This window comes from Bombus vancouverensis, chromosome 1 (assembly GCF_051014615.1).
Source record: "Bombus vancouverensis nearcticus chromosome 1, iyBomVanc1_principal, whole genome shotgun sequence".
In the NCBI taxonomy this organism is placed as follows: domain Eukaryota; kingdom Metazoa; phylum Arthropoda; class Insecta; order Hymenoptera; family Apidae; genus Bombus; species Bombus vancouverensis.
The window spans coordinates 23,635,634-23,658,074 of NC_134911.1; the positions used below are offsets into that span (position 1 = coordinate 23,635,634).

The window sequence follows — 22,441 nt, forward strand, 5'->3', positions numbered from 1 at the left end:
TGCTCGGCTCATCAATGACCGTGAAACTCGAGGGTAACTAGCAGTGGGAAGAAGGATTGATGAAAGCGGCAAAGAAAACGGAAGAAAATTGGAAAAACGAGAAAAACGAAGGTCTGAGAACCGGAGAATGGAGAATGGAGTGTTTTTGGGGAGACGGTTAACTAGCATCCTATGGTTCGAAGGTTTGAAAATTGGCTCCTTTTCAGACGCAATTCGAGGTCCGTAAAGAAAAGGTATCGAGAAGATATTTAGGATTTTGTTAGGTATGTGCGATATTGGAAAATTTAAAAATAATTCTTAATAATAATTCTGATATTTCGTTTGGTACTCCAAACATATCTTTACGTTGTAAGTTCTTGCGAACAAAAATGATAAAAGTTGATAGCAGAGTTACGTTATTCTGAATTTCTAGAGTATACGTATAACAGAATCTGAAATATCACGAATGTAAGAATATTCCATGAATAGAATTACATCGAGAGTTATGCGAAGAACTTTGCACGTCGGAAATATGAAATCTATGGGATTAGTATAGATTAACTATCGTCGAACATAATATTATAAAACGTAATAAAATTTCAGACACGTGACTTTCGATAAAACGGATTTTAGAAAGATATTTTTTTTCTTAGAAACAACTAACCTATGTAGAAATATTCGATATTTATAGAATGTGTACGATCGTAGATTTGTTTTTCTTCCTTAAGACATCCGTCTTACAACTTATTCGAAATAAAAAAAGAAACGAAGCAAAAGCGATAAGGAAGTTTTTCAGTCGTTTAATTATTATCTGTAATTACTAACATTTGGACAAAGTGGTAAATTTTCATCAAACATCGAATCTCAAATTATCCCTCAGATTCACCGTCACTGTTACGTGGATACATTCGCTGACGCAATTTATTTCACTTTCGTCAAGTTGGCCAGTATTTTCAGTTTCGTATGTTAAACACGACTCGCTTGCTTTACGAGCAGCAGATACGAGTGCTTGAAAAACACGATGTTACGTTACCTTTCTGTCTGTCGTACGCGTTTATACACTCGCTGGTCATAAATTGGCTGATCAGGGCGGTTTTCCCGACACCCCTTGCACCCAGTATCGCGACGGTGTACGAGCTGATCTCTTTCGCAGGCACGGAACGTTTTTCCTCGCCATCTTGTTCCGCAGGTGCCAAAGAGTTCGACCTTGATCTTCTTCTTCTAAAAGAATCGCCCCTGTTAATGACTCCTGCAATATGAAAAAGAAGAAACGGTGTTATTGGAAAGAATCGTAGTAAAAATGACATAATCGCTGAGATATAAATATTATAATTCTACATGAAAAGAGATCGTGGAAGAAACTAATTGTCAGTTTATCGCATATTATTATATTGCAAACTGATGGTCTATATCAACGTGTGAATCTTTTGCTTTTACCTCGAAACATTATCAACAATGCGGGAATACTTGTAAACTATTCGAATAGAATTTCTGGAAATCTGTAATATTTACGCTAATTGTTATCCTATGTAGAATACTAAAATTCGATGGCTTATATTAATGCGTGAATTTCGACAATTTAGCTCGAGTAATTAATAATAATTAAGAAATACTTGTCATATATTGTTTAGACAGAATTTCTAGAAAAAATGGATCGCTAAAGATGATCATTCCGGGAAAACTGTACGATCGAAAGTTTATCGTAAGAGAAAGAACGTATCTGAAACGGAAAAATCACATACTCCGTGCAACTGTACGATTGGGTATGGTAGAACAGAATTTTAGCGCGTTCCTCGTCGTTGGAAACGAAAGCAATCGAACCGCTCCCTTCGGGATTGTGCTTGGAAAGCAAGGATTAAATTACGCGAAAGGGACACAAGCATCCAGAAAATTAACATTTCCGTGAATCGATAGAACTAGAATACGTACAGATATTCAACTACCGCTTTGTTACCCCACGATTGAAACGATCGAGGGGTACGAGCCGGAATGTCGTATCAGTGAATCTTGGTATTTTAAATAATGCATTCATTGACAGGAAGTAATTAGATTTTATGAATGGAAAAAGCGAGAAATAAATTAACATGTAGTTACGTATCGTTACGTTTGTATTATATCGTTCGTTAAAATCTTATCCACACAAAATCTCAAATTTAACGTTATATCAACCAGGTACGATTTATTATACAAATTTCCTGACTTTCAAAGCACGATCGATAGGATCTTGAAAGTTTAAACGCTCGTTTAAACTTTCGTGAATCATTAAAAAGGCAAATATCGTTCGATAGAATTGCAACATCGAGCTCGTGAAAATCATCAAGGTTGATAGTATTATTTTATGATTTGTAATGAAAAAAAGGAAAAACGCGGCGCAAATGAGTAAATAAATAAATGTTTCCGATGCGAGTGCTTGAAATACTATTACATATTCATGAGGTTATTGGTTTGTCTAACAAAATGGAATTCATTCTTTCCGTTTATTTGTAAATAAATGAAATGATAAAAATACATGATTCCCGGCGCAGAATTTTTGGGTCACGACCATGCGCGTGTATTCGATGCTGCGAAAAGAATTCAAGGAAATAGATACATATTTTACGAAAAGAAACAAGATCACCGTACCGCTCGATTCAAATTGTTCAAATTGTAATAAACATGCATCTATTATTCTTTATATTTATTCGTCCCTTTTCTCTTTCAATGATAATTAACTGCACATACGCGATTACGGAAATTGAAATTTTTATCGTTCAGCCTTGAGTCGTTTAAGAAGGAGAATATATGCTTTTAACATCAATGACCTACATTCGTCTATAGGAAATCCACATGTATTTTACTTTCGTCGTTTTATTCCTTTCTTCTTACACACCTGAACAAATAGCTTACCAGCTATTACCATATTTTAGCTTACCAACTATTTCATTTTTCGCGCTCCTCGAATAAATTGTTTCATATTGTTAATATGTCAAATTCTTGTCTAGCAAACTACTATTTAATCGATTAAATTAATCGAACATACCCTTCTCTATGTCCCGAGTATCAAATTTAAACTTAGCTATGTCCTTTAATATATGATTAAAGGGCAATTAAATATCGAAATAACCAATAATTAAAATATCAAAACTATTCACAAATTCTATCTACTACGTATCTATAGGTAAACTATTCTGAAATTCTATGTTTAAATCTTTTTCCATAAACGATTCATCCTAAGACTCCCTTTGATCTTAAATTTAAAATAAACATCCTTTATAGAAACAAGGGAAAGGCTTTAATAATTTAAATTACACTTGGTACGAATAAATTTAGAAATTGCCATATATCTTGAAAAAATCTTCGAGGAAAGTAGTACAAGATAGTACGTAAGCGTGCTTACACGAGGTTAAGCCTACTTGTCAAGCGAAGCTGATCGTGCTCGACCATATCTCTTCCTGTTTCGTTCGAGCGTGTATCTAAAAATACTCTTCAAACATGTATCGGAACAATATGCGAGTCAGCGAGCAATTCGTAGATTGGATTGCGGACGTCTATGACGAATGGACACAGCGAAATTAAACGGAAGACCACCTTCGCGAAGCACTGGCCCAATAAGAGTAACGTTGACTTTGGTACGTCAAATTCAAAGCTGTGCGTACAGCGTCAGTTTTCGATTAATACGTGGAAATTCAAGGTGTCTTATAATCAATACGAAACACAGAATGAAAAGAGATTCGTCGATGAATAATTAAAATATTTTTATTCGTTAGCTGACCATTTAAGAAGCGAAGATTTTTGTTTGTTTTATCGATAAAAATTGCTACTGACATGAATAAGGATAAAATATTTACATATTACATATTAATTAAATCTGGTAATATTTACAACTTACTGAAACCTAATTTCATTGATTGGTAAAACTCATATTATTATACAATCTTTGCGATTATTGTACAACGTACAATGACTCGCTCCCGAGAAAAGTATTTGATTACCATTTACTTGTACTTTTGCCTCGATATAGATCCAGTTACATTTGCAAAATTAATCGTTAAACCAGATGAAGGTAAAAGGACGAAATAAAAATTCTCTCTGATTTAAAATATGACAATAGCAGTAAAAAAGCGATATCCATTGCGTGTATTGGCTCTTGATTCGTTATTAATCGTTAATCGTCACTCTCGGCCGAATTAAAAATCGCTTGTGACTACAGAATCATGGAATAAAAAGAATTAAAAATTTGTAAAATGTTTGAATTGGAAATTCTAGTAAATTGTTTGAGAATTTGGTGCAGTACCTGTTATAAATGGGGCCATCAAACGTTTAACGATGGTGGAATTGCTTGGTCGTAATTGAATACAGACTGTCGTCGCCAGAGAAGCGTTACGAAGTAAAAGTCGATATCCACGTGTGGTCCTGCGAAATGCGCAGTTACGGGATTTCAGCGCAGAAACGGTCGATCGATATGCGTAGTCAGCTATTTCGCTAATAATATTGCAACGCCGTTGAATCGGTTTCACGCGTCTGAGATCGGCGGGCAAATTAACGAGATTGGACCACGGCAAACGTAAAAGTCATCTGACATTTGATTTTAGCTGAATGTGAAACGTCGCCTCGCTTAAATTAGGCTGGTTATGTCAATCAAATAGAAGAAAAAAGGTTAATTTATTAAAAAATTTAAATTTAATTCAACCTTTGTTGATTTGTTCGTTTGCCTATTTATTTATTTGTCGTTTTTACATTAAACATAGATTTTATTTAAAAAATTGTTACTACATCATTATTGCTACATAACAATTTAATTAACAAAAAATAGATCAAAATTGCGTATTATATTCGTAAACGTTTTTACCGTGATTTCTTTAACGTACAGAAATAATCATTGAATTTCTGAAATTCTATGTTACTAAATTGTTGAAAAAATAATTAATGCGCTACAATTTGATGATGTAATTATACAGAAAAAAGTAATGGAAAAGCGATATCGTGAAACTGAATTCTAACGTATACGCCAAACAATCCGATACTGGTTTCAAACGATCAACAACAACCGCATTCAAAAATAGGTAGTTTAGCTCTTACCAGACAACTATTACAAGACATATCCGTATCGCGTGAAACAGCTTTTAAGCGTAGAAACTAGAAGTTGTAAGCGTTATAAAAGCGTAATTAAATATACGAGGTACTTGTTTATATAAAAACTTGTTTAACTGAAAAATTCGAAGGACCGAATGCCTGAATATTTGAATATTCTAAAATCCAAAGATCCTAAAACTTCGAACTTTTGATATTTCGAAAAACGAAGCTGCTATACGTTTTGTTTAAGAATTGTTATCACGAATTATTTCGAACTTTTTTTAATTATCAGACCGCAACGATGTTAATTATACAGGAGAATTCTGGCATACTATATCCGATTTCCGTTATATACACGTACGTATATGTTTCTTACGAGAATATATATGGCAATATCAATCGCAGTGTGATAGTTACAGCCTAGTTAAGCTGAATTCGCATCATGTTATACGTATGCGTGCATCAACGAGTTTGCTCGCGATAATGGCTTATTGGGAACGCGGCTTGCGCGTAGCGCATACAACACCCTGAAACAGACTTGTCACGTGTGAACGTAAAAGTGGATTAAATAAATCTGCTGCGTACAAAAACGTGCTAACATAAATATAAAAAGCGGCAGTCCTAAATTATACTTTTCTAGCCAGTCGTATACAAATAGTTGTAACGGCGTTCAATTTGTAAATTTCCTATACGTAATATTGCTGACAGAATAAAATGTGTCAGACCAAGCTCGCACGATGTCGAAGGCCACAAAATCTGATGCAAATTCGGAGAGATCGTACGATGGTTACCTCCGGTTTTTTAAACGAAAAGATACGTATCATTTAGTAGAGCGTTTTAGGACGCGTACAATGATTTATGGTTTAAGGTGATTCAAAGTCACCAAAGGTCAACTGCAAGGGGAAGTAACGTACTTTATACGAGCAATCGAATGCTTTATCTTACGTAATGGCGATTTATTAATGCGCAAGTACGCTGCTACTTTAAATGTTCAAAATGGTGACCGTAAGCATCGATGAATGCATCGAGAGAGGGATATAGCAGCATGTCGAATTTCACTCGAATTAATGGCAGCGCAAGCTCGTGTTACACGCTCTTTCATTTATTCTATGGTTGTCGATATTTCATTGTACACTTGCTGCCTTAATTTTCCTCCTAAATAAAAATTCTCCATTAATACGAACGAAATTCGACATGCCGTGATATCCCCCTCGCAACGCTTTAGAGCATGCATCGATGCTCAAGGTCTCCACTTTGAACATTCAAAGTAGCAGTATACTGCTACATTAATAAATCGCCATTACATAAGTACTCGATCGCTCACATAAAGTAAATTATTTTCCCTTGCAGTTGACCTTCGGTGATTTTGAATGACCTTGAACCATAGATCATTGTACGCGTTTTAAGACGCTCTACCAGGTCGTAGGCAAAAAAACACTCCATTAAGTTCCATTTAGAGAAACGAAGTCGACCTTCGTGTGACCTCTACGCGGCCACCTACCAAGGAACTATTTGCATAAAATGATGTGCCCCTCGACACTACTCGCTCTGACACATTTTTTTCTATCAACGATAACAGCCGAATTCAGGAGGCTTGTTTTACCTTCGTCACCCTGTATATTTCCTATTTAAAAACTAAATACACTTACGATAGAATTTTATATTTGAATTTTTAGACAATTACAATTGCGTTTGCTTGGCGGTTGATTGGAATATCTATCTTTTGTATTTTACGAATCGTTAAATTAAATTTAGAAATTGCTATATTTTAAATTCAAGTGATTGAAGTTACAAAATTACGAGCTTCGGATCGATTCTGTTGTTGTTGTTGTTTTTTTTACTCGAGTAAGTATAATAAGATCGTTGAGTTCACGGGTTCTTCTTTCCAAGATCTTTTCAGAGAGCTACGAATGTAAATAGAGGCACGCAAAAGGTCGATGAGTACTTTCTTAGGTAGTTTTCTGAATTTTGCATGCGGACTGCTCGAACCGAGTCGAGGGGAAGCAGTTACACAACGGCTTCAGCCTGACGTCTAGCATCCTCTTGGGCTTATCAGTACGATCAATCGTAATTGAGAAACGTATACGTTATTTAAATTACAAATTTGAAGCATCAGCAGCCCTTCGTGCATATTTTACAAATAATTTAAAATTATTATATATGTACAGCGCACACTGTAAATATGAAACATTTTTATTTTCGATCAGTGTGCATTTGAAATTCTTATATCTTTTTATTCCTTGTCATTTATCGCGTAAATTTCAAGTAAAATCAACGTCAAGATTACATTTTATACGTTACATTTTATATACCGAAATATTTTATTTTGCACCGATGTACGCTTAAGTATCCATACCTTTTTTTCAAAATTATACACGCACAGCAAAAACCAACAATGAGAATTACATTTTGGATATCATAGATACCGAAGATTTTTATTCTCCGTCAATCAATGCATAAAGTTGCCTATCTTACGTAATATCTTCTATATCCCTCATCGTCTATTATACGAGACAAATTTCGTCCGCTATAAAAGTAACCTTAAAATTATATTTCGTACGTCACACGAGCATCAAAAATTCGTATTTTCCCTCAAATTACGCTCAAAATTTCTTCTACCCTCCTTATCCACTGTACAAACTTCCGAACGAATCCTCGGCTATCCGTACTTTCAAAAAAAAAAAAAAAAAAAAAAAAAAAACTAGTCCTTTCACCGTTGTCAGAACAGGCGCCGATGCATCGACCGGAACAGTTTAGACGCGTTTCGCCGTCTCGGTCTTAAATTTCAACTTAAATTAAGCCGAGGTACGAGTTAATGGCCGGCTAACAAGCTCGTCTTGCGCTCCACTTAAAGCTGGAGCACGAGCCTCCCTTAGACAAGCTTTAATACCAGCCGCGTTTCCCTGAGTCTCGATCACAAAGATCCCGCCGTGCCTTGTCGAACGTTTGCGAAGGAATCAAGCTTCTGAATGGCAGCCAGTAAAGCGTTAATGGATTCTCTAAAGCGATGCCATCGACATCAGGTGTAATCTGCCGACAAATCGAGACGGCTACGAAATCCGTGGCGGAAATAAACGCAGTCAGAAAGCTCGAGGATAAACGCGTCGATCGACGATGTTAACTCTTGCTAATGCGTTTACGTCGCGCTTCGTATCGCGCTCTCTTGCTAGATTTACTCAACGTAGGGCGTAATCACAGACGGAAATCGTAGAATACCGTTGTTGGAAGTTTAGCAATGTGTAGAAGGAGAGAGAGAGATCTCCTGCAGCGACGATCGTCGAAATCTTTGATTTATTGGACTTTTGATCGTGCAAATGTTAATTTGCAGCGTCGAGAGCTTTCGTTGTGGATTACTTGCGTTTCTGAATAATTTTATTTAACTTAGAGTTGGCAGAGTTTGTGACTGGAGAAAGTTCCGCGTGGATGACATGTAAATGTTAGAAGTTCGTCTGTAATAAGTGGACTGTGGATGTTTCTGTTTCCATGGGAATTTTAGAATAGCAAGTAGGTATAAAATATATACAAGTATCAAAAATGTAAATCTCTATCTAGCATGTTTTCATCCAAATATACATTTATTTTTATGTCCATATAGTTCAGTTATAATAGTTTTCTGGATAATAAGGTTCTTATGTCGTAATTTTTACGAAGGAAGGAAATAACTAATTTGTTTCACTTTCGTTAAACTTTCATTAAATCTTTTGAAACGTTATTCAGATAAATAATCAATAAAGACACGTAAATGTTAAGTAATAATTAAACAAATTTATAAACAATGCTATATCGAGCAAACCAGAAGATCGATTTTATTTCGCTATATCTATAAGCAGTTATATGTTTGAATTTTTCAAAAATTTATATCTAAACAAAAAATGAAAACTTATAACGAACTTTAAGAATTTTATAACACCAAACGGCATGAGTAAATTTTGTTGTTGAAAATAAACGATAAGAGAATAAATCGGTTCACTGCCCGAGGTTACTACGATACTTTAAAGTTTACTCGTTTCATAATTTACGCGTAGAACGCCAACTATCAAAAAATCGCTGATATTTAAAGCAAAAAAAAGTCAAATCGATGGTCGTGAATTGAATTTCAAACTAGACGAAAAGCAATAGTCAACTTTAAGTTCAATTTTCCTTCCAAACGAAGTTACGTAAAATTTCTCTCTACTTTCGAATAAAAAGAAGAAGAACCAGCAACATTTTATCGATTCTCTTTGTAAAATAAAAGCGTTTCAAGCCTTCCAATCGATGTTATACATAACAATACACGTGCCAATCTTCCTTACGAAACACTGCAATTCTATGTCTTTTATTCGCCTTTGGAACAGAATATTTTTCGAACGTTCGCAAAGAAAGCGTGTTTGACATTTCGCTCCTACGAATCGAATTCAGTGAATTTTCCGATTCCCAAGACAGTGATCTTCGCTCCATGAATTTCTTTTTTTTTTTTTTTTCTTAATACTAAAAATAGAATCAGGTGATCTACCGCTACCTGAACAGAGCTCGGTACAATCGCAATGATACGTATATATAAAAATTTCTATTCTTATACTATTATAAACACGTGGAACTCAAGTACGTAAAATTTCTCTCCAAACGTTTACTCGTTCGATCAAAATTTCACAACTTAAAAAAGAAGAATATTTTTCTAGTTCAACTTCTAGCCAAGAAATTCGTTGCAGTCGATTTCGTTCTAATCTTCGATTCTCGTAATCGGTCCCCGGAGAACGTCTACCGTAAATCTAACGTTCTACTTTACCCCATTCGAGTCCATCCGCATGCAAAATTAACACGTTCGTCCGCTAACTCGTTTGGTATCATCGCAGAAGGCCGTATTGCATTAATGGAACCGCGATAAAGTCGATATGTCTCTGTTGGAGTGGGTGTTCGCGACACATTTCCAACAACAGGCGTTCTGTTTAGCGGCTGAAAACGCCGATATCCGTCGTCGGCTTTGTCCTGTTCGCGCGAAACTCAAACGGATGTGCGCTACTTGCGACCATAGAATCGACGAAGCGCGATGAATCGACCTGACGAAGACAACAAGACAGAGAAATCCGGCTTTCTGCCCTAATTTTTATCCGAAAGTCGATGACACTCGCAGATCAGATTTAATTTAGACGATGATTAGAAGGGTTGAAAATGCGAGAGAAGCCGGTTAGAAGACAAAAGATCGTGATTATTAGATAGGCCTGATCAGGATTGCGATGAAGTATGATAGATTGTTTGGAAATACAGATGCAAGAAAGTATAATAATTTCAGACTCAAAACGTAAATCAAGAAACGACGTGTTCTTTCAGACAAGGGAACTATCGATCTTCAAACGGTATTTGAATTGAGATCAATGCAAAATAATTTCTTCGTTATTTCTTTGTTTCCTTACTGTTTATAAAAGACGAAAGAACGTGTAATTTCTGATGATTCAGCAAAATGCACAAAGTGTGCGATAAATAGATGTTTGACAGAAATGCAAGAGGAGTTTGTAATCGAAAAGTTGGATAGAGTAATTTATAATAAAAATTCAAAAGTATAAAAGCGACAGAGCACAAGCAAATTTATAATAACACTGTGATAAACTTAGGGGTAAGAAAATCGTTAAAAGAAGGTTCAAAGTTTCGGGGAAACATATTATACGACGTAAATCATAATTGTTTACTGACATATAAATATATAGATTTCAAACGTTATCGTAAATCTCAATTAAAACGGGTTTAAATAAACTTTGGCAAAATAAACTTTGCTAAAAATAAATTCTAACCAAAACGTACGTTTCTATAATTAAAATGTCGCTAGAACGTAAAAAATAAAGTAAACAGAAGATAGTCTGTGTTTGCAAAGTCTGCAAAATTATTCCGCCTCCGCGCGATACGTAGCTTTGTGTCGCAATTCCCACCATATCCCGGAAACACGGTACAGATACGGCAGAACGTACCGCTGTATTAAAGTGGAACGCAATTCGTACCAACCACGTCGTTGCTAATTAGTACGGTTTAATTGTTAAAATTTAGCCACCAAACCACTAGGTCGGTCGATTCTCGATGAATCCTTGAGATTAACAACGTGCGTACCTCGAGCAGAAATTTCACTCCTATTAGAGCAAATGTAGCCGCTGGTAATCTGAATTTGTAAATCTCTTCGGTACATCGTTTGAGATAACGTAAATGAAGATGTAAGAACGCGTAAGTATAATATTTACGCGATAAAGCGCCTGGATCTGTAATCATATCGAGATAAATCCGAACAAAATTCTTATAAAACGTAACAGGTGTCTCGATACAGCTATCCGAATAAATATGATTATCTTCATGAAGAATTCTGAGCTAGCATCGCGTGTTTCTGACATCGTGTGTAATTCGTAAGAAGAATCGACTTTCATCTGAAACGAGATCCGAATCTCAATATATTTCAGAAGGTTAACTTGGAGGTGATGCAGCGTGAAAATTCGAATTACGACGAGCCACTGGATATTAGACAATTTGTGTGGTTTATAAGCTTGAAGGATTAAGAACTTGATGGACCGTGGGACAGAAGCCAGAGGCCTAATTGCTTCAGTGGTTCTTCTGGAACTGTTTTTCTAGTTATTTGAGGAAGTTGTTCAGCGCAGGAAAGTTTCTTTCTGTCAAGAAAGATTTAAAAGCCAATGCTGTTACTGCAGAGAGCCATTGCCTCTGTCTTATTACATTCTTCAACTTTTTCTCTGCCCTCCCGCTGTAACTAACATTGTGACGGAAGCTTCTGTAACAGCTTCTCTTTTTGGGGATATCTGAACGTTTCGATATTTGAAATATTGCAAACATTCGAGTATCGAAATATTCGAAAATTTGAATTTTACACGTTCGAACATTTGAATATCGAAATATCGAAATATTTGAAAATTTGAAACATTCAAACGTTTGGAGATTTGTACATTGTACATGGAGCGTATACGACTGCTTGATAGAATTTAATAGAATTGTTACCCATTTTTCCACTTATACTTATACTTATCGCTGATCGCTTTCTATGTCTTGATCTGTACCATTATTGTAACCACGAAGAAATTCTATCTCATATAAACGTTCCACCACCGCTGAGCCAACACGGAGTCCGAATAAACGACAAAACGATAAAGAGAAATCGCTTTAAGGTAAGATCCACTTTGATAAACGTTATCAAAAGCAACTTCTAGGCTGGCAAGATTCTAGGAAAGCAAATTAGGAAACGAAATTTCCTAGCGCTAAGTGAACGATTCGAAGCGCGCAACGAAGAAACTCTGATGGTTCCATAAACAAAGTACAGGTGTACGGATTTGGCGATCGAATAGGTGAGGCAGCGTCTATTAATAAATGTTTAAACGTTCGAACGATTCGTGAAGCCTGCCAAATTGCTTTAAGCGTGCTACGTGTGCGTACAATGCGTTTGAAAATGGTTCCTCGCAATCGGAACGCGCGGCAAGCTCTCCTGAAAGCTTTGCCCGGAAAAGGATTAATCTTTCGCGAGAAGACTACTCCATGATTTTTTATTTTGAAACGTTTTCTTTTTTTACGCTGTGCATATGACTGCGGATAGCCTTTTTTAATTTCTCCTTCACTTTCCCCTGAAACGTGACGCATGATTGAAATACGAAATACGTCAATAGAGAACGCTTTAAACGGAAAATTGTCGGAGGATTGATAAGCTCGACCCTTGATGACTTTCCAATTTACTGGAAATTACGAACGTCAAATTTCTTTCGTGACTGATGAAATTAGAAAATTGACCGCGAAACGAACAAGAAAAGGAAAAGTTTGATCGAAAATCCAATTTTATCTATACCTTCGTCGTCATTTAAAAGCTAAATAGAATCAGTCGCTATATAGTGGAGCAGGAAATTTGAAAATCGAATTCGACATAAATTTAATTTTAAATCCAAATGCAAATTTATTTGCTTCTTTACCCTCGGTAAGTCCAAATAGAATCAGTTGCGTGATCGGCTACGATGGTATGCTAACTTCATCGAACCAGTGCCTGGATTTGTTTGCTTAATTCTTAGAGACCAGTCTGAAAAACCAGTGACTATAAAGTCAGTGATTGTAACTTTACAGCGAACCAAATCGAATAAGTAGTATTATATCGATGTAGCCTTATTTTTATTCCAAGGTAATTTAAAACGTAACTTACTTTTGCTGCAATCTATGTTATCGAAGTCTTCTCTAAATTCATTTACTCCTTCGTGCTCGTTAAAACTAAGTAGCGTCACTCGCTGTATACTCAGCCACGATACTACAGTGAGAACCAAAAGCGAGTATACTGCTTGAAGATAAAAAATTTATTCAAAGACTGTTACGTATACGTTGCATAATTAAAAATTGCTCGAAAAGATGTAAAATATGCAGGGGCCTTATACTATCGATTAAAATAGGGAAAACTGTAAGTAAGTAAATATTATACTCGCTTCGTTTTTGTATGGTATATACATATTTTTGACTCTTACTATACGTCACTTTCATTAAGGTAGTTCCTGAATTTTTTTCCTTCAAAATTGATCAGTTTGCAGATCCGTTCCGAGTTTTTAATTGCATCTGATCTTTTAAGTGCTCCTCTTTCACACGAGCGAAACGAGCGTGTAGTCGCCATAAAACATAGCTTTTTTAGGTCGGCAACCCGTTAAATGGTTGATGCCACGGTGAGAAAGCGAAGCAAGGAGTGGATAGACGAGATACGTAAATTAATAATAAGGCGTTGGCGCGTCGGTGGAACGAGATATTTCACGCAGTGACTGCAAACATAGAAAGCATCTGCAAACAGAGTCAAATAGAATCTCGTTGTTGAATTTGAGAGTAAATACGGATTTGTAAGCGGGACGTGAGGGATAGAGAAACCGCGTTTTCAAGTAAAAGGGTAGCCCAGCTATTTTCCGCTCTTTGTGCCGGTCAGAATACTCGATATCGATCGGTATTTTTTTTATTCGCCTTTCATTCCGATTCGAAGCGTAGCCAGATTGCTCCTGATAGCAGCGTTCGATCTTCTCGATAAACCGATAAATATTCGTAACTATTTAATCCAAAAATTAGTAAATTATCTTTCAGGCAATTTATATTTTCTTCGTTCCCAATTATCTTTGAACTACCGTTCCCCTTATAAATTTTGTCACTGAGAAATTTAAACCATTTTTTTTTAGAAATTTTTAAGGAAATTAGAACGGTTTGAAATACGCTTTTCCGTGTTACGAACTAATAACAATAACAGCCTGGTGATAATGTTTTTCGCTGTAATTTCTTTATGTATCGATGCAATCGTTAATTAAAATAATCGCTAAATCGGTTTTATTTATCGTGGAAACGTACTATCGCCGCACGATTTACGTTATAATGGAGATTAATTAAATTTGTATATAATTTCTGCTTCGATAAATTACGATATCTATGTCCTTTTAAACTCGTCCTTTTCAAAATACGTGCGGACTGTTCCAGAAAAATGCTGGCACTTTTTGTTTAATTGTCGACTCCTTTTCTAGGACATGGGTATCCTACAGCTTTTCTCACCAAGCTTCGCGGCTTTCTTTATCCTTGAAAGCTTTCTACGGCGACGTATGGCCCGCGATAAATGCCTTAAAGCCGAGCAACCGTCTATTATTATAGAATTGAAAAAATTTGAGAAATCTGTGTCGCCATCCTTGGGAGAAATAAACTGTCCTTTATTAAAAAGATGATCAGGAGACAATAAACAATAGCAGGAGAAAATAAGATTAACTTGGAAGGTTAAATTTATTTCATTGAAAAGATGGCAAACAATGAATCAAAAAATTAGAATTCTGCCTGGCTTTTGTTTCATAACAAAGTAGAAATCCATAAGTGTGGTTGACAGCTCTGGCGAGATACAAATGTGTCGCAGAGTGATCTCATAACGGTACAATTTTCACGCTCTATTTTCTCTTTATGCGCTTGTCACGATGTTCGAATCATAAACCGCTCGAAGATACGCAATGAAATAAAGAAAGTTTTTGTTTATGTCACAAATTTAATAGCGCCTGCCAGACTATGATAAAGCGTAGCATATCTCACGATGACAAGCGATATCGTTACTTTCAGTCATATATATTCTAATGTTGTGGTAATATTTCTGTAACCACTTTTCATAACAAGTCTGTCATTCGAGCAATGCAATCGACGTTCTCTTCCTTTCTCACGATTTGTATTTTCTAAGCGAAAACCAGTTGTGGTCACCGAACGATACTCGATCTGCGTTTTGATTATTTTCTGATGAAACGTTGGACAAAATAATTTTACGTAATTTCACTATTATTTTATTTATTATAATTTTATTGCTATTAAAATATATTATATATAATATAGATTTTTTTAAATTGTTCGAGATTCTTACACAACGATTAATGGAACAACTCGTAGTATGCAATTTGTCCATAGATATCGTTGTTTTTTTACATTTATTTTTCCTAAAGTGTCGAAACGTGTTATCTTTTGATCGATAAAACACTTTACTGTGTATCCTTAAACGTGTAATCGTAAAAATAATTTTTAGCGCGAAGCTTAACACCTTCGCGAGTAAACTGCTTACGCGATGCTTTGAACGAGATATAAATGTGTGTGTTAATCGGTAAAAAAAACAACTGTCCTTACGCTATAAGAGTGTCACAGATGGTTAGCGAAAAGTGCAATGACGAGAAAAATAGGAAAATGTGTGTATTATATCTGTCAAGGCGTTACAATTAAATGTAAGTTAGTCGTATTGCGTAAAAGTTAGATTACATAGATAAATTAACACAATAACAAAACTCTCACTTTCTCTCTTCTCTCATTGCGTCTAAGGTATAGGTCTGTTAGGTGAGAGCCTTACTGAAGAGTCCACGCTAGCAGATCTTGGACGAAACACAATAACGAAGCAGATGGAGAAAGAAAAATCTGCGTACAAGCATCGCTAATTTGACCTGATCTAATCTAGAATCTTTAGAAAAGACGTAACGATCGCTTTTAATAAAACAAATATTCCGCATCGTACGAACGATAAACGTATTGTGAGATACTTCATCGATACAAATGGAAAGATTAAAATTAATACACTTGGAAAATAGAGCGGTATTTGAAGTACGCGAGAAGCACTTTGTCAAACGACATCCTGCTTTGGGTAGAGATGGCACTTGCGCTTGTTATAACCACACAGTCTTGTAGCGCATGTACTTGTATAAGCACACCCAGTCACGCATATATATTATATAACGATATAAATTTATCCAGTGCCACGTACCTATAGAATTAAACGCATAGACGACACGAATGATAGCAAAGAGCAGCGCTCGTGTAGTTAACGCGATTAATATCGAATAGCTGAATATTGGCCAACGGAATTTCATTTTCCATTCTGCGAGTCGAAGTTTGCAAGCAAAGTTTTCTACATCACGCGATATACATAATAAAATTATTGACCAAGTAGCTCGATATAACTTGCTTGAAATACAAACACATCCAGCAATCAGCGAGGCTGTAATTTTGGCCGTTGTTTGCCTGAAACGTCGATTAAAATCGCCGAATTAAAAATGAATCGAAAACGAATCGGTTCTCTTTTCACGCACTTCGGAATTCTTTTGGATAAAACGCGCATAAAAATGATTAAAAAAAAGAAGCAACGAATCAGCGGAGAAAGAACGATAGTTTGAAATTTTCTGTAATTTAAAATTGAAAAGCGCTCGTAGAAAACACTGTAAGCGGCAAAATTGAAGAGTTTCGATTTTTTATTGCGGAATCTTCTACATACCGATGATATATACTGTAGTCTAACACTTTGCGCGTGCAATTTCCCTCTCTAAATGGTTACTGATATTGCTAGAAGATGGTGTCGTAACGTTGCCTCTATAGAGAAAGATATAAGTGCTAATAAACATTGGTTAATCGCTTTCCGGCATTTTTCTATGCCATCCATCTGAATAAATGGAATACTTGATTTCCTTTACAACTAGCATCGATGCACGAGTTTTCTCTTCCTCCTGAAAAGCTTGTTTCTTAATTGCTTCTTAGAAGTACGAAACAGGATACCTACGTTAAGAGTACTCTGATGCGCGACGACGGTTCCGTGTTAAGAGCCGCAAAATTATTTATCATAATCGACTGCGTTACTGTATAAAATTTCAACGGTTATTTAAGCCGGTTAACGCGAAACCTTTGATCGATTCAGCTCGATTGGCTTCGCTCTCGTCGACGCACTCGGCTAATGAAATATCGATCCTCGCGAATCGGCATTTCGTACGTAAAGAGACGGATAGAATCGACTGGCTACGCACTAGCTATAAATTTATCTTCGGTCGTGAACACCAACTTTCAAACGCTTCGCGTGAAAGGTCGAACGCGGTGCTTTACGCCGTTTACTGTCGTCACGGTAGCTTCGTTTTGACCACGCTGTTATTTACAGAGTACAGTGCAAGACCTGGTACAAACCAGGGATGCGATATCGAAGTGACTTTACCATGCCGACGAACTGTGCAATTCGATTAATTCATATTTTTGATATCGCAGCGTATAAGAGCTTGTCTGCTGGGTATTGGAAATATCGAAAAAATATCCTGTTATTGAGTATATAAGTCATCGAAATGGAAACACATTGTGCAATTGACGCCTTAGCCTGTTAACTAGCCTGTTAATTTAACCTGTCGAAGACCAGTTAACTCGCCATATTCGTATTTTCGAAATCTTATTTTATTTACTTAATACCATTGTACTTTATTACCGTGTCGTGTGTCACTGCTACCAAAGATCGTACTAACAGCCTATCATAAGCGTACATCGCTGTACTAATAGTCCGACTATCGATTCCTAATTTCGATATCGAAGACCAGCGGACTTCTCCATGTACAACATCCATCGAGAGTGCCGCCACGCCGAAGAGGGTCTGGTCTCCCCTTCGGACTTGCACGGCGGCCCAGGCAGCTTGGCGTTAGGAGGAGTGGTCCTTCCTAACGGCCCAATCAACCAAGGATGACTGCCGATTACACCATCAGGGTGAAGACGAAGGAGTGCCTCAGCAGCAATACGAAAAAGATGATCCCGGGGCTCTCCTACCAATCGTCAGGACGATCACCGTGGAGGTTTTAGCCGCCTATGAAGGTTTCCTCCACGAAAAAAAGGTACTTCTCCATGTATCCTCAAAGTTTCAAATATTTTTTCTAAAATCGTATTTTGTCATTTCTACGTCTCATACCGGAGTAGAATCACGATATAGAGGCAGAAGAAAGCAATTAGCAGAAGAAACCTTAGAAGATCGTCGACCATGACCAACGCCAAGACTAATTGTCCTAAGACATCAGACGAGAATAGATACGGAATTTTTCTTTCCGTTATCAAACGCGTTATACGTGAATTTCGAAGACAAGTAAAAGTGTTTATCAAATGCTTCCTTGAAAGACTGAAAAGCGAGGAGAAAGCAATGCGCAATTTTCCTAGTTAATACGATATTTTGATTTTTTCGTTAATCCGTATGTCTTTGCCGGCTTTCACCGGTTTTAATAATAGCTGCATCGATTTGATAATAGAAGTCACTTTTTACATTGTATCTATTTAACAAATTTTTTTTAATTTGCACGACTAAATTCAATTTTGATAAGAGTATAGAAAAAAGGATAGAGAATAAAACAGGATAAACGCAAAATGGAAACACATTACAAAATAGTAAAAAAGGCAGTCGATTCGATCATACTCTAAAAACCATCCTTTGTGCGTGTTTCGTCACATGATACAAAATTTATTTCTATATTTGTTGAAAACTCGACATTTTTTCCATTAAAACATTTTTTCTTCTGCGTTAGTTATTTCCGTCATTCTGCTATTTAAAGATAAAAAAGAAGAATATAGAACATACGAATTACCAAATATTTTGCTGCGGTCAAATATGTGAATAACGATCGTGCGCGTATAATTTCTAACGATTGATTTAATCTGCAAGCAACGTTCGTCGATTTGAAGCTTGCACAACCTCGTACGTCGGTCCTCTAAATTTACGCGCAAACTGATTAATCCATACACCGCGGAAATTCTAATTCATCGTGTCCTATTCATTTGATCCTATAACGCAATTGGAAGGTTAACGTAACCTTTCGGAAACGATGAAACGAATCTAACGCGGCTGTTTTAATTTCATTTTTAACACAAACGATGTCGAATTTAACAATATGCGGAATGTTCGACCAATTAAATTATACGTGAATTTTAACGATGAACAGAGGGAAATAGATAAGATGCGTGAAAATTTAATTAACGATACGAGCGGCAAATTGTTCGTTAAATTATAATATGGATATTAATATGAGAAATTTATATAGAGAAGAAATATGGAAGAAATTTTCTACGAGAAGCGAAACGATTTGTATAGGGAAGAAACATGGGAGAGATTTTCCACGAAAACTAGGATATTTTAAAAGAGAAAACAACACGAAAATAGTCGCTCCGATGTATAAGTTGAGAAATTCGTTCGTTGGAGTAGAATATCACCTCATGCGGAAACTAGAATCGCTGTTTGCCAGAATTTTACGCGTTTGTATGAAGTTTCTGTAAGCTACTTCGCTGCGTTAAAAGCGTCCCATAAAACTGTCCATGAACATTCTGTACATAAGCCTTTTGTGGCGAACTATGGCTTGGAATCTTGGAACAACTCGGCATTTTGCTCGAAAGAAACGAAAAACTCTAAAAATTCTCATTCGCTGTTTTAATTTTTGGTTTTACAACTCTTCTTGCAATCCTAGTTTGTGCAATCTACTTTTTGACATTACAGGACTTTTTTAAACTGAAATAAAGAACCGAGAAAATTAATGTATAATCCGTCCTTTCGCATAATTGACGCATAGAATTTGTTGCATAGTTCAGTCCTTTTTCAAAGTAAATTCACAATTCTAAATTAACACTGACGGCCATATTCTCAACCATAATGAAATTATTAAATCGAAATTTTGATCGTTGGAAGAAGAAAACGTAATAGAAATTTCCGACCATACTATGTGTTATACAAAAGATCTCGTACGGCATACGACACGATATAATTACCACGATTACATTGGCAAAGTTTGAAACAAATTGAAGTTACAAGATACTCTTTGCAAATATAAAAGGACATCGGGACTTCCGTTTTGGAATGTTGGAAAAAACCCCAATACCCTAGTCCACACTTTTACCATAGCTGCACTTAAATAATAAAAATAAGAAATAGTTTTAATGTTCTTGTTTCTTCGACCAATCGCGGGGAGACGTAATCGCGAGGAGAGACGTCAACGGGGGTCGTAAATCCCCGTTACGATTATAACAATCGACACCACGAGTTGATCGATCCCCTGATTTCCGTTGAGATAATAGGGGTGATTGAGGTTGTATAACCCTGTGATTCACAGAATTATAAATTATATGCTTCCAACACTTAGATTACACTGACGTAGAGAAATAAAGAATTAACAACTTGTCGCACGAAGCTAAGATAGATATGTGCGTTAGAGCAGGGCTCTTATAAGTGGATTCAATGTATTAGTGGACGTAGCACTATGAAATATTTAGGAGAGGAAATGTATGCTCGACAATACCGAGACCGACTCTCGTGTTCTTAGACTGCCCCGCTGGGCATTAGCGTATACTTAGTAGTTGACTTTTCCAACGATGTAGAAGAAGTGAAGTTGAGTGACGATGCTGTGTCGGAGGAAAGCTAAGGATGGGTGTGTCTAGCGCATGGGACCATCGGATTTGTTGGTGTCGATGTTAGTTAGGAGAGTGAGGGAATAGGCTTCGTTTTTAATTGGTTAAACGAAGGGTCTTAACCGCCCTCGAGAGAAAGTGGTTAGTGGGAGGAAAGTTGCAGCGTGCGTGAGAAAAACCAACTTTCCCTTGTCCAGCCGTGGTAGACAATAGTCTTTAGAAATTCTGACACAGATGTTTGTTTGTTTTGAAGGATCTTAGCAGGCAAGTGACTCGGGTTTATGACGGGTGCTTAAGGATATTGAGGGTACGCCGTACGGAAAAGCGGACATCTGGTGTCCGTCTGGCCCGCGGTGTGTGACCTGGGCCAGGCAGAGAGGCCCGGCGTAACAGTTCTAATCCGATGTTATGACGGGCTTGGGCTCGAAGTGACGTAGCGGGTCACTGCACGTAGCCACGGTCGAGGGAGGGACGCGTACCTGACAGAGGGATGGAATGATTATATAGCTTTCCTTAAAAACAAAGATTGACCCGAGAGGTGGGGAGAGGAATATATAAGGGCAGTTCCACTTGGATTTTGGCAGAGTTCATGCAGATAAGTTTTACTTGTACGTGGAGTTATACGTGTATCACATCGCATTCGTCCTCCCATGGACCGTGGATTCGTTATCGAACCTGAATTCGTTGTCATCGACATCTCGACCATCCTATCGCCGCCGTTACTTATAGCCTCTTGTAGCGCCCACATTTGTACCAATAAACATCAGCTATATCCGCGATGGTAAATTTGAGTAAAGGTTCATCGAACGCCCAAAATTCCAACCTTAATCCGACATCAGAAGTGCGAGTTAATTCAGTCGCTAGTGCAAAAATCGAGTGTGGGACCTAACAATTTTTCGCCACCGCGTTTTAACCCTGAAACCGCGGGCTCCGATTCCGCTGCATGATACGCACCTGTCAATTTGATTATGGAGGAAAATCCTTACAAAGCAGTGCCCTGAATATAATTTCGATAAAGTCGAATCGACTTCTACGTGGTGGAAGCATCAACTGGTGGATCAAGTCATCCGGGTGAGTCGTTTCCATTTTACCCCGATTTTGGAGCCGAGTATTCACTAATTAAAGAATCCGTAGTCTTGAGATTTTCTGGCAAAAGGATTGATATGGTAGTAATGCGAGGAATAAGAAATATTTCCAACCTCAATCCGACATATACATTCGAGAAAAATCGAAAGATCGTTAAAACAGCGAATTATTTGTTGCATCAATGTCCTCTAATATCTTTAGATATAACGATGTATTCGTACTAATACGTCGACTACGACATCTTGTTACTCGTAGTATGGAATTTCCAGTGTGGTTACACATTCTACCATTATGGTCGACAGTCGTGTCTCGTTACAATGTCGAATATCTTAGAAAATCTCGTATATCACGTCCATAATACGTCCATTAACATTTTTTTACGGTAAACATTCAAACACTTTGGCGAATGGTCGTAGATTAAAAAGAAAGAGAAATTCATCGGAGGGACGCTCGCGGGAAAACCATCGTGAATAATCCATCATACGTATTTTGCTATTACAAGCTTGATCGAGACTTTTAATCCGCCAGAGGGAAGCTTTTTATTTATGAGAAATTATATGACACTTTCTTGACCGATGCGAAACCGATCATCCGCGTAAAACGAGCCATAAAACTCTACCAGGCGAACTTTATATGACACGTGACGTTTCAATCTGTCGTTACAAGTTAAAACACGCGA

The 22,441-nt window shown here is 36.9% G+C and overlaps 1 protein-coding gene across 3 annotated transcripts in view; it reads right to left on the bottom strand.

The window, feature by feature from the left end:
- Window positions 1–22,441, bottom strand: part of Rgk3 (Rad, Gem/Kir family member 3) — a 79,383-nt gene that overhangs the window by 26,164 nt on the left and 30,778 nt on the right. For all 3 annotated transcript variants that reach the window (XM_033339182.2, XM_033339181.2, XM_033339183.2), the window contains exon 4: window positions 1,013–1,228. In XM_033339182.2, the coding sequence (XP_033195073.1) occupies window positions 1,013–1,228 (216 nt within the window). The remainder of the gene's footprint in view (window positions 1–1,012; window positions 1,229–22,441) is intronic.